Source organism: Haplochromis burtoni, unplaced genomic scaffold, assembly GCF_018398535.1.
Source record: "Haplochromis burtoni strain Fernald_Lab_line unplaced genomic scaffold, NCSU_Asbu1 Contig_233, whole genome shotgun sequence".
In the NCBI taxonomy this organism is placed as follows: domain Eukaryota; kingdom Metazoa; phylum Chordata; class Actinopteri; order Cichliformes; family Cichlidae; genus Haplochromis; species Haplochromis burtoni.
The window spans coordinates 435,496-448,733 of NW_024582594.1; the positions used below are offsets into that span (position 1 = coordinate 435,496).

General features: G+C 39.9%; 2 protein-coding genes across 2 annotated transcripts in view; one reads left to right on the top strand and one right to left on the bottom strand.

Annotated features, from left to right (window-relative positions):
* cryba1l2 (crystallin, beta A1, like 2) overlaps positions 1-13,238 on the top strand; it is a 53,649-nt gene that overhangs the window by 29,319 nt on the left and 11,092 nt on the right. The window lies entirely within an intron of this gene.
* On the bottom strand, positions 6,388-10,711 carry LOC102295119 (beta-crystallin B1). The gene is made up of 6 exons (XM_005945530.2): positions 10,643-10,711; positions 9,764-9,864; positions 9,235-9,353; positions 8,612-8,744; positions 8,359-8,501; positions 6,388-7,156 (listed from the first exon to the last, which is right to left on the bottom strand). The coding sequence occupies exons 2-6, from the start codon at positions 9,857-9,859 to the stop codon at positions 6,985-6,987; spliced, it is 663 nt and encodes a 220-aa protein (XP_005945592.1). The 5' UTR covers positions 9,860-9,864; positions 10,643-10,711; the 3' UTR covers positions 6,388-6,984.

The following is a 13,238-nucleotide window of genomic DNA, read 5'->3' on the forward strand; positions in this document are numbered from 1 at the left end:
TTTTAAAAAAATATTATACTTTATGCTTTTGTATTAAGGATAAAAAGAGGGTATAAGATAAAAAATTATCTCAAAAGCATCAATTCTGGATAGCAAGGATCAATTTCTTTGAAGCTTTATATGAACTTAGTTATTGTTTTTGTATATTTCATTTCTAAAGTTGGTTTAAAAGTTAGTTGTCCTTGATTAATGTGATTAATGTGTTAAGAATTGCATATTTAAATGTATTTCAAATAAACTGGTACACTGAAGCATGTTGTTGTACAGACTTAACGATTGTGGCTCAAGAGTTTGCAGTTCGTCTTGTAACCGGAAGGTTGCCGGTTCGAGCCCTGGCTCAGACAGTCTCGGTCATTGTGTCCTTGGGCGAGACACTTCACCTACCCCCTACTGGTGATGGCCAGAGGGGCCGATGGCGCGATATGGCAGCCTCGCTTCTGTCAGTCTGCGCTACAACTGTAGCTTGCCATCACCAGTGTGTGAATGTGAGAGTGAATGAATAGTGGAATTGTAAAGCACTTTGGGTGAAAAGCGCTATATAAATGCAAACCATTCTTGTTTTTAACATTTCCCATTTCTTAATAATAAAGATTATGTTTTAAGGCAGATGCCAGGAAGCCGAAGTGCTGCAGAGTTATTTTGATCTCTCACAGAAATCCTTGCACATTGAAAATGATGTCAAAATATGTATTTAGAGCCACTCTGCAGTTCCGAGAAAAAGAAGTGGAAAAAATGACAACCTTGGTGGGCCTATGTATGAAAAAGAAAAAACTTTGAGTGTTATTTAGAAAAAGAAAACATGATGTTGTTGTTAGTGTCTTCGCTAAGATATGACTTTCAGTATTTTAGAAAACATTTTAATTGAGAACTGATGTGTAGCTGTGAGTCAAATCCCTGAAAAAAAATCCAAAACATTAAAAACTCTGGTTTTACAAATTAATATATTCACTTAAGGCCACTACCCGTGTCCCATTCTTGAGGGTATGAGTCTACCCACTAACAGTTGTTTTTTTAGTTAGCAGTTGCAGCCGTTTTACATTTTAATTATTGCAAATATTGCAAATATTCTTCTTGTAAATTCATTAATAATACTGAAAATGTCTGAAATATGGAGAGCATTTAAGGACTCATTCTTTAAAATATAAACAATCTCAGTCATCTTTCAGAAAATGACTTACTGTGTCGTTAGTTTTAGTTTTACTGTCTTTGATATTGTGACCTTGTTTCGTCTCTTTATGTTTTGAATCTAGCAAGAATGAATAACAGCAGCTCCCACTTCAGAAGGCTTTGTTGTTGCAACTAGGATGAAAAACTCAGAAATGAGTAAATTCTTCCAACTCTGACCCAGAATCAGTCAGTGATGACATTTGAAATGCAAAAATGTATGAATTATTAACGAGCGTCTGCAACCCACAACCCTTTAAAATTTAACCTCAGGGATTCTAATTTAAGTTCAGGGACTGAACGTGTCTTAATACTTCATTCAGAGTTACTCTAAATCCATCTCCAATAAACACACACTGTTTATCTATATGATATTTTAATCAGTGCTCCAGATCATTTCAGCAAAAATGATTACCTAAAGTGATTAGTCAGTAAACAAAAAACATTTCATGGCCAAATAAATACAAGTAAAAATGCAAATATGAAAAAAGGATATAATTATTAAACATACAAGATTAATAAAGCTGAAAGTGTGACGAAATAAGCTAAATGGTTTGTAATGACAAACATAAATTAGGGTGCTTTTAAAAGAGGTTCTAACAGATGAAGCATAAAGAAATGGAAGCAGTTTTTCCAAACTCAGTCCACACTTGCAGTGATTGCCAGTCAGTACATTGAGTCTGATATGGCCTGGAGCACCAGCCTAGCACAGAGGTGATGTAAAAAGGCAGCTTTGCCACGAGACCTTTGAAGATGAACAGAAACATATCCCTCTGACGACTTTCAGGCACATAAACGAGAAAGATCGGCTTGCAGAACTGGGGGAACCTATATAGATGACAGCCAGAAGGAGCGTGTTTGGAGGCGTGGTCCCGCTCCTGAAATTCCGAAACATAATCTCCACTTGTTAACTGCAGGAATTCAGAGATGCACATAATCAACTTTAAAAACTTTTCAATGATAGAACACGAGACAAGTCTGATGATGATCAAACTTTGATCAAATGATCAAAATTTAAACTACAAATTAGTTCAACTTTGCTCAGATTAGTTTGTACTGTGTGTCTCAAAGATAAACCTACTGAAACTTTCGTCTTGCACATCTGCCTTGTCATCCAGTCTTCATGGCCAGGCTGATATTTGGGAGGCACCAAAAATCAAAGCAGCCCTGTCCCACACTTTAAGCTTTACTGCCATCCACATACATGAGAACAAATGCACTCACCTGCCAGCTGTTACGAGGAGGAAACAATGTGTGTAAACCTGCTTTTAATCCTGTTTAACATAATAATCTATGGGGACTGATTCACTTTTCAAGTGGTCTTTAGAGGAACTCCAGCCTTTGGCACTTCTGCTCTGCCTTTATTTTTGAACCCCGGAGGTTGCCAGTTGGCTTAGCTCAGACATATTTCAACAGTGATTTCGTGGGCCTGCTAAAGAGGGCATTCCTGTCCACTCTTTGACTGCATCCTATCATTGTTGGTTCAGCCCTCACTTTTGAAATGAAAGCCATGTTATGAATGATTTGAAACAGCAAACACTGACTCATTGCGCAGCGCTGCAAAGCATATGCAGCCCTGCACAACAACTGATATAGTCACCTGGGAATGAAACACTGAACCTGACTCGGGCGCTTAACCTAAAATTCACATTTGCAGTTTTAAAGAAAGCAGACACATAAGCATTTGCACAACAAAAAATCCTTGTATATGTTTAATAATAGACAAATCAAACATACAAGACACGACGCCTCAGCCAGACGATTGTCTGACACTTAATCAACCATAAGTGAAAACTGAAGGCCTCAAAGAGTAGGATTGCAGGTGCATCACGCTGGATTTCATCAGAATGCGCAAGTGTTTGAACTTTAAGGACTTCTTGCATGTTTTATGATCATACAACTAGACAGCATTATTTTGACTGCAAAGAAAGGTGAATGGAAACTGTCTCTCTTTTCAACAAGGTAGTGCTGAAGGAGAGAAAAGAACCCCAATACTATAAATAAGCTTCAAATTACTTCAAAATTCCATTGTGCTATATTAGCTATTGTCCTTTTAGATTATGTCATTAGTGTCAATAATCAAATTTTGGTGTCTAATAGAAAGTAGAACAATGATCAATGGGCTGGATGTGGTGAAAACTAATGGAGGGAGATATTTCTGTACCATATCTATCATTTCTGTGTTAATAGTGATTGAATAATAGCCTAACGCTGTTTACTGAAAGCTGCCTTATTATATTTGCATGATTTCAAACACTCAGCAATACAAAAGCCCTGTCATTGATGATTCCCTTGATAAACCGCAAAGCATCGATATCGTGTGCAGATTACATCATGAATGATGGAGTTTGGTATCATGAATATTTCATAAGCTTGAGGGGAAGAAGAAAGCATTGCATAATTTATCACATATGGAAAAGGATGTGCTAAAATGCAGTCATATCTGTCTTTGGTGCTGACGTTGGCACAGCTGGCCATTAATGATCTCTTTGGTGAGAAAGACCTAAAGTGCTGCTGTAGACAGAGTGCTGCGGTGGCACAGATTTTGATTTTCTTTTATAGAATAACAAATTGGTCCAAATTGCTTTCCATCAGTACAAATTAAATCTGCATCTTTGGAGCAGGCATTATGCCGGGTGAATACACAGTGGGTGGACTGGGGATAGAAACTGTAAATTGCCTCTAGATGTTCTCTAAAGTAACAGATTTATTGAGATGCTGTATTCTTTAAGTTACTTGGAGTTTATGGAATCAAGAAAAGTTGATTTTCTGAGAAAGGCAGACTCTTCAGACTCTTTGGTGTGGTGTTTAATAACAGAGTCATCAGCCACAGCATTAAAGCCTCGCCCAGTTTTGTGAACATCTCCCCTGTGATGCCAAAATAGCTCTGATCCATGGGAAGATGGACACAGGGCATTCGTTTGCCTCCTAGGGTTTGCAGTGGTCGGGTGCTGGCAGTGTATCGTTTAAGTCTCATGTGCTGTAATGTCACCTGTTTTTCTAGTTTTCTAGTTCAGGATTTTAAAAAGGTGAGTCTGTGGGGAATTTTAACAAATAGCTTTTAACATTTATTAAGTCCAAGATACTAAATATGTTTAACATTCTAGTTTGCAAGTCACACAAGTGAGCTGTTGAACTTTACAGCGTGCATGAACATTGTTTTAAATAAGTTAGAAGAGGATTTTTTTAATGTTCGGTCCTCTCTCAATGATGTTATGAATACGCAAATGTATCTATTTTAAATATATTTGCGAATGTTTCTTACGTCATGGAGAGAGCAGCACAGGTTCAACTATCCACGTTACACTTCAGAAAGTTGGTAACTGGGGCAGGATCGACTTCCAATCCCTTGAATGACTCCTGCTCGCATATACTTGTCTTATTATAGGGGAGCTCCGAAAAACTTACTTCCAGCAAATTAATCTGAAAACAGCTTTCATCTGTCAAACTGTGCAGATGCACCACTCTGCACAGTGAAAGCTAAAAATCAAAAAGAAGCACAGAACCGTGTTTCTGATCCGCAACCAAGTTTTTTAGCTCTTAAAATATGAAGGGATTCTTTAATATTGATACGTTGATAACCCTCTCTTGCCAACTCAGATCTAAAGTTTATTTTCCTGTTTTGTTATTTTCCCTCTCAGCTGCATGATCAAACACTTCTAGAGATCTGAGATCAGGTTGTATGTGATGTACAAATGCAGCAACCACCATTTTTTGAAGTTTGTCTTACAACTAGTTATCTAGTTGTCTTTTATGTGGATTGTGTACACCTGATCTCATTTCCTCCCAGTTGTCTAATCCCCATTAGCCCGCAGTGTGTGAGTATATAAAGCAGTCTAATTAAATAGCTTGATTTTTGTTAAATCCTGCATCCCTCCCGATTCCGAACTTGGCTCTTTTTCCTTTAGCCATGTGACAAAAATATACCTCGGGTTTCAAATGACAACAAATTAAACTCCATCAATTGCCGACATTTCATACTGGCATCACAAAGGTTTCTGAAACAAAGTGGTAATGAAGCTAAAATCTCTGTACATCTGATTCCAACAACCTCTGTAAAGCTTATTCAAAGATTTAGGTGTGCTGGACCAGCAGTTATGTCAAATATAGATGGAAGAACTGAATCACTCAAGAGTCCATCTGGCCATGCTGGATGAGGTGTAGAAAGTGAAGAAAGAGAATGACAATTTATTTAGACTTAGTGTGCTGAAAATCACGGTGGACTGTTTTTCCTCTTCTTTCCTTATACGATGGAGCAGATTTCCTTAAAACGATAATATCCCGGGTTCACATCTCTGACTTTGATCACAGAACTCCCACCAACTTATTCTTCAAACTTTTTGTTTACAAAGGACAACCAGTCAGAACCAACTTTTCTTAAAGAAATAGATGAGCTGCTTTCAGGCACAGAAGAACCGAGAGGCTGCACCAGTGCACATGTGAACAGAATAGTGATTATTTTGAACTGTGAGTGATACAGAGCTACTCTAGCAGAGTCAAAGAGTAAAAACATGTTGATGGACATGACGGATCCATTTTAAGATGAGTCAGATTGTTCTGAAGAAATCTCAGGCAGTATATTTAAATGTGCAGTCAATTAAATGTGGACGTTTTCATAATAGGCTGTATTATGATATTATTAGGCTCATGGACTAAAATTAGTTAGACTCCCTGGACTAACTATTCCTGAAAACCAGCTTTAATTGGCATGCGTACATCCCTTGGGCCACTCGAGGCTAAGAGAAACGAGTCACAATAGCAACAGTAAAGCTGTGTTTAAACCAGATAAAATTGACTTGGTGTGCTTATTACACGCTGAGTTCCCTTGTTATACACACGAGTGGCAAATGCAAATGCACAGGACTTATTTTGGAAACACTCTAATGTATTACAAGTTAGCTGATACTTATTGAGTCTCCCTGTTGTTCTTTTGTGGCTCTTTAGCCATTGAATCCAGCACAGTGTTCATCAGCTATGATAAATAGTTCCATGATAGCCATGAGAGTGCTTTAAGGCTCCACAGAGTTGTAGACAATGACTGACTCAGCTGATTCTGCTGTGGGGTGTTGCTCCCTCTGTAGACGGCGAAAAAATATTGATTGTAGCAGCTTTAATTTGAGGATCTGTTTTTACTAAATATAACAGGGTCTCATGCTGGGTTCAGTTTTTTTGTGCATTTGCTAAATATATATAAAAGTCTGTTGAATAAAATGTCATTCCAAGTAAAGCAGGTAGTGAGATGATTTATTGGGGTTTAAGGCTGGTGTGGTAGCAGGATCTGAGCAAAGAGCAGTCACCGCCATTTGTCTCTGTGGTTGTTTTCTTCTGTCTCAGTGCCCCCTTCACACAAACAAACAGAAATCTACGCTGGTACCCCTTCAGTCAGGCTCTGACAGGTCGAGCGAGCGCTGACGTTGGTGAGATGTGGAATAATATATGTGAGGGGAGAGAGGGAGGGAGGGGAGGAGAGAGAGGAGAGTGGTTAGCCAGAGGCTGACAAATGGAGACAGCGAGAGAGGAAGAACAAAAATGGAGAGAGCATTTATTATGAGAAGCAGTCTCTGTGGTTATCGTAATTATCTCCTCCTAAACTTTGAATAACTTTTCATTGGCCGCTAAATTACAACTATAAATAACAACCTAATGTACTCCCCCCATCCTGCACTCAAACCGTCAAGAGATTTAAGGACAGAGGAAACATTATTACACCCTCTCCCTCCTCCTCTCCTTCTTTGCTCTTCCTCCTCCACCTCCATCTCTGTGCCGGCCTTCGGTCTCCGCCTCTCCTCCAGTCCCTCTCTTCCTCGCCCTCGGTGGGTTTCACTTGGAGGACATGGTGTAGCAGCCGTGTGGGTGCCACTGCATGTCACGAATGCGCCTAATGGACTGCATCTGGGGGCAGCGGGCACCAAACTCATTGAAATGCCTGTAATCACCCTTCTCCAGCAGAAACTGGCTGCCACGGTAGCCGGGGAACTGGTAACCCACCCAACTGAGGAGAGAAAAAGGGAGAAGAGAGGCAAGGATAGGGAATAAATAGAGAGGGATTACAAGGTTGGACAGCAACTGTTCAGCAGAGAAAATGTGAGGCAGCAAAAAAGCATGAGGTGAAACAGAAACAGCAGACAAGTGAGAAACGTGATGAAAGATGCTAGAAGGACACATGCTAATAATTTAGAGAGAGTAAACATCGAACAAATGATGTCATCGATCTGTTTATCGTGCTTCTAGGTGTTAAAGCACAGACTCGTCTGCCTTCCAGCTGCCTGTTTGGAGACTGCGGGTAGCAGTCCAAATAAAGTAATCACAGCAGATAAAACAACAGTGTACGCTGGCTGCCACGCCTCTGGGAGCGCAGACAGAGACATGGAGCTGCTGACGTTCGTGACACCCTCATGTAGCTGCTGATGAAAAAGCCTCTATTCCTGAGCACATTACCAGACAGAGTGCTGTTTCTGTCAGTTTAAGAATGACGCCACCGATGTAGAAATGGTACAAGGAGCTGGACTTTTTTTGACGCAGCTGTTGCAAAAGCAGAGTGTGATGTTTGTGGTCAGTGCTGCTGAAAAATGCATGATTTATCAACCAGAAGGCTGGAAAAGGTAGCAGAGTTACAGCTTCACAGTCAGCCTTAAAGAAAAAGCAGGTCTTCTAGATTTCTGTTTGTTCACAAGGCTGATAGCACTCATATTTGGGGCTTGAAACAGTTCAAGCCTTGGTCTTTCACACTTGCAAAAAACACCCCCAAACTGTTAAGGTTCGCTAATTAAGATGTTATACATTGTTTATTGAATTCTAAAAGAATAGGAACTGTAAAAATTTCATGAAAGCTGAGTTTTATGGGGTGCTTTGCTAGCTTGTTATCTCGTTGACAGCAAGCTTGTTGAAGCTGCTGCACCCAAATCAGGCCCACAACTACAAACTCTTGTTTTATACCAATGTTTCATGGTTTTGTTGGAATCACATAGCATATAGCAAGTTAATTTGTGAGCTTTGCATGTGCTGTTAAGCTGACTATTACTTTCAAAAAAGATCCAGGTTAGCTTAAGCCCTGTTTCCAGTCTTTATGCAAAGTTAAGCTAGCTGAATGTTGGCTTTAGCCTCATATTTAGCACACTACAGAGTGGTATTATTCTACTCATTTAACTCTTTGGAAAAATGCAATAAGATGTTGTAATTTCACAAACTACTCACGTTCCACAGCTGACCATGATGCTGCCCACCCTGTCAGTGAAACCATAGGAAAACAGGCTGGGAACGTCATCATCCATGATTTCCATCTTGCGGCCCTTGAACTCTCCAACCTCATACAGGCATATCTTGTGCTTCTCGGGATCCTGCGAGGTGGCGGGTACGAGGAAGGAGGAAAAGAGAATAAGGATGTAAAGAAGGCAAATAAAAGTAGAGCAAACTTCCACCAGTTGAGTGGCTGGAACATAGGACTCACCATGCGGACAGGCCTGAAGGACAGCAGGTAGTCATTCTTCTGGCAGTTGCTCCAAGAGTCCCAGCGGGGGTACTCGCCCTTCTCCAAGATGAACATTTCTCCACAGAAGTTCATCTGCTCAAAACCCACGAAGCTGAGGACGGGGAAAAGGTCAAGAGGAAGAAGAGGAAGGAGAGTGATCATTGAACGTCCCTCAAGAAGAGTCAGCTCACTGATTACACTCAAATGAATGAGCTGACTCCTCTTGAGGAGTGTGCAGCTTGTAAAAATCTTATAGCATCTTGGCCTCTGCTGCTTTGACTTTTAAATGTGTCCCTTGTTGCACTACTCCTTATCTCCTTGCTTATATTTTCTTTTATTAACTGACATACTTCCATCACTTGTTCTTTGTGTGCTTTATTATGTTAGCAGCCAAAGTTCTCTGCATTGCTGTACTCTCTGCAAAATCACCTGGGATAAAAGCATCAGCATACTGCCAAATGCAAAGTGGGGAAATGTCACATAATGGTGGAGTGTAGCTGTTAAATCACCTGCTCTTCTCTTAGAGGAGTGTGGGTGCTGCTGGGTACCACACTAGTACATGTGGGCGTATACGTGTCACAGCACGCAATCGGAATACTTACGGCCCACAGTCGACACGCAGGGAGCGCACCTTGTCCATGCCCAAGTCACACACGTTCATGCACTCGCCGTTGATCTCAATACAGCGGCCCTGGAAATTCTCCTGGTCGTAAACCCACATCTGAACGATTGCAGTGGGGAGCAAAGAAAATAGGAGTGGAGGTCACTGAGGTAGGTTCAGATTCAAGGGAAGATATATGAAGCAGGAAGTGTGACACGGGGAGATAAAGATGAAGTGCCAATGTTTTTATGACAGCTACCTCCACAGTGATTTAACACACTGGGGGTTTTTTCTGTCAGTTATAGTTGTCAGCCACCCCCTCAAAGAGCTATAAGAACCAGCAGGTCGCGCTAACAGACGTCAGCTCACAAGGTAAACTGTTACAGTGGTGTGAGGCCAGCTGCTTCCCACTGTGTGAAAAATACTGTATGCTGTATTTGTGATGTTTAATCATCTGTTTTACGTGTGTGTGTGTGTGTGTGTGTGTGTGTGTGTGTGTGTGTGTGTGTGTGTGTGTGTGTATACTGTACCTTGTAAGATGTTAAGCCCATCTCAGACGTCTTGGTCTGAGCTGCTTTCCCATCAGTCTGGGAAGCAGACTTGGATTTCTCTCCTCCAGCAGACATGATGACTGGGATAAAAAAAAAGAAGCTGTTATAGCTCTAGTTTGACTTTTACTGTCACACTAAGAGGTTGTAAAAAAATCTTTACTTAAGAATAGGGTCTAATGATTTGTTATTCAGTAAACAAGACCTTTAGCTTTCACATGTTCATCTGATCCTGTTGAAGTTGAATTAGGAATGACCAAAAATAGCAAAAATGAGGGTCGTTCTTTACAGACTCTTTTCTTTATACATTCGTTATTTTTACCTTCCTGTTAGAAAAAATGAATGCCTTCAGCTCAGAAGGTTCAAAGATTCATACATCCTGAGTCATTTCTGTACAGTTTCTAAGCATGCTGCATTTACAAAGCTGGCACATGTGTGTTGAAATAATCGGCATTAAAAGAACCAATCAGAAAATGTCCCAAAAACCTTTACACAACTAAGATCTACTTCAGAACAAAAGCTAAAAAAAAAAACACTCATCAAAAGCAGATTTTAGTAGGTTGAAGCTTTTCTTGGCTCTGAGTCTGAAATGTTGCACTTTCAATGCTGCATTTGTGAAACCAGCTTGATTCCCAGATCCCCATTGGAATTTAAAATGTAAACATTAGTTTCTAAACTCCGGTGCTTTTTCCTGAATATGCCCAAGTGCATTTACTGACAGCTGCTGGCTGCGTACAAAAGAAAAATCACATTTTCGCCAACATTTGACTTCAGTTATAATTAGCTTCCTAGTTTGTCCTCTGGGTTAGTGAAAAGTTTCCATCTTTCTGTTCTGTTCTGTATGTTTGTCCACTGTCTTACCTGTGGCTGTGTGTGCGTAAAGGAGTAGACTCAGGCCTGAGACTGGTGGTCTGTGTGAGAGTGCGCGGGGCCCCTCGTCGCTTTTATATGCTGGCGCCCAGAGAGAGGGGATTATAGACACAGAAACAAACTCGCTGAGCTCACAGCCCCCACAGAATAGAAATACCCCCATCATCAAAGAGAGAGAGACAGGCAGAAAGAGAGACAGAGCATATGGTTGAAATAATATGAGGAAGAAAATATGACAAACTCAGATATATCAACATATGGTCGACCTCAGATGACTTAACCGCATCTGGAGTTATAATCAGGATCGACTTTTGTTTTAGCCAAATGCTAAAACAAGCAAATTTTTAGAATTGTGAATTTCAAATGAAATCAAATACATTTTTGTGTTAAATTTTTTTTCTTGTCGTCAGTGATCTGCTACATTTTGATAGGTTAACAAAAGACAAAGTAACCTTATAAAAGCTTGCTCATTGTATGAACTCGTGCACTGAGTGAAAGAAATGACAGTCCAGCTGGAGTAATGTGAGATAATGCACTTTTCTACGCCCTTACAGTTTCAGTGTAATGACAGCCAAGCTGACCAGGTTCACATTAATGAGCCTATTGCAAAATCATTCCCTCCTGTTCCCTTCAGTGCTATAAAAAAAGAGGCGCTGGGAAAAACAATAACAGGAAAAACAATAAGCTGTGAGAAGCAATAACGGTCCAGTGCCTGCACCTCAGGGTGAGCAAAGAGGTTCAAGGTTTGCATGGACAATAATCTGATTCTGTCTCTGTTCATCTCAGTAGGAGAAGACTTTTATATCAAAGCTTTGCCTTTTTTCCCTGTATGGGTCAGTAAAATATTACAGTGAGTGTTAGCTGGAAAATGTAAAAAGTGTTTGAGATGTTTATTTCAAAGCACTCACAAGAGAACAAGCAAAACAGTCGTAGTTGTAGCATTCGAGGTCGCGTGTTGTGCTTCATCAAGGCTTCAGATGACGACAGGAGGGAAATATGAGGTGCAGCTGAGTGCTACATGAGATTGTGAGCATTCAGGTAAAACCATTCATGTCTTCAATTCAATGTTCAGACTTATTAATTTTGAAACTTGAATTTGCTCAAATCATTGTGCTCAATTAAGCATCATTGAAAGGTCAGTGGAGGAAGTGATGCAGGAGTGAATCAGACCCAGTGAAGTGGCTGAGGACTGCAGAGAGTCTCTTGAAGGAGAAAAACAAGGGAAGCAGGAAACAGCACAATAATACACATGAAAATGGATTTAGCAAAGCCGTGGAGGGTCAGCACTTTTACCTCTTTGCTGTTAGCTGGTTCTGGGTTTAAACTGATTGGGGTATTGCTTGTAGGTGTCTTCCCACACTCCAAAGACATGTCGGAGACAGATGGACAGAAAACAATTTCTATAAGCAAAAGTGAAAATAAATGATAGGTCTGGGTGGTGCAGTGGTTAGCAATGTCACCTGAACCAGCCGGAGTCTTTCTGTGTGACGTTTGCATGTTCTCGCTGCACCTTTATAGGTTCTCTCTGGGTGCTACAGGTTCCTCCTAGAGTCTAAAGACATGCATGTTACATTAACTGGCGATTATATTTCACTATAGGTGTGACTGTGAGTGTTATCTGTGTCTCTGAGTTGCTCCTGTGATGGACTGGTGACCTGTCTTTACCTCGCCTTCCTCCCGATCACAGCTGGGAACACATTTAATCTAACCACCTGTTATGCGTCTGTTCCTTAAGCTAAAGATGCAGATTCATTTGTTTTGTTTCTGTTCTGGTTAGAGAAAGCTTTAATGTTTTCTGAACAAAGTTGTACACTCTGTTGTATGATATTTCTTTTGTTAACTTCCTGCATAAAATACCCTTCATAACCTAGATCAAGATTCTTCAAGAATCTTTATTTTATTATATTTAAACCCATAAGATGGTTCATGTAATCCAATAGTCCAATGCATTGTTTTTGTAAATAGATAAACTATTTCCAGCTGTTCTGAAATTATTTGAAAATTTTGTTCTGATGACCAGTTTTTCTTTTAGCATAATAAACTTATTTTAGATAACACAGTGTGCTGTTGGAACACAGAAGTGATGACTGCTGAAAATATACCTGTGTATGTTTCATTAAATTTAAGTTACAAGCTATGATTATTGATTCCATTAATTATTATTTACAAACCTTCTGAATAGTGACATATTATAATAGATGAAAACAAACTGACTTCTTTCAAAAACAGAGCCATGTCCAACTGGCTGTAAACATGTAAGCAGTTGTGTATATAATAAAATTCCCGTTACATTTTAAAGCAGGAAATTAATGCATTTTTCAGCATAAATCTCTTTGTAACAACCTAACACAACTTCAAATACTATGCAGAATTATGGAAGAGGCAGTCTTTATACAATATAAAGTCAGATCACATATGCAAGGCATGTGTACTAACATGTTTTAGTAGATCTGGCATCGAATAATGAAATAGCCAACAAAACTGTGACATTTTGCATGTGCTTTGATAAAAGATCCTCTTCAAAGAGCCCATTGATTGATATGTGGAGCACAGTGGATGCACCTCCACAAATGTGAAATACTCTGAA

What these genes read in the sequence shown, in the direction of transcription:
- LOC102295119 (XM_005945530.2), bottom strand. Translation starts at nt 9,859, where the DNA reads ATGTCTGCTGGAGGAGAGAAATCCAAGTCTGCTTCCCAGACTGATGGG. An exon ending in TGGGCTTAACATCTTACAAG is followed by an intron (nt 9,354 to 9,763) that starts GTACAGTATACA and finishes GCAATCGTTCAG; the next exon opens with ATGTGGGTTTACGACCAGGA. An exon ending in ATCATGGTCAGCTGTGGAAC is followed by an intron (nt 7,157 to 8,358) that starts GTGAGTAGTTTG and finishes TTCTCTCCTCAG; the next exon opens with TTGGGTGGGTTACCAGTTCC.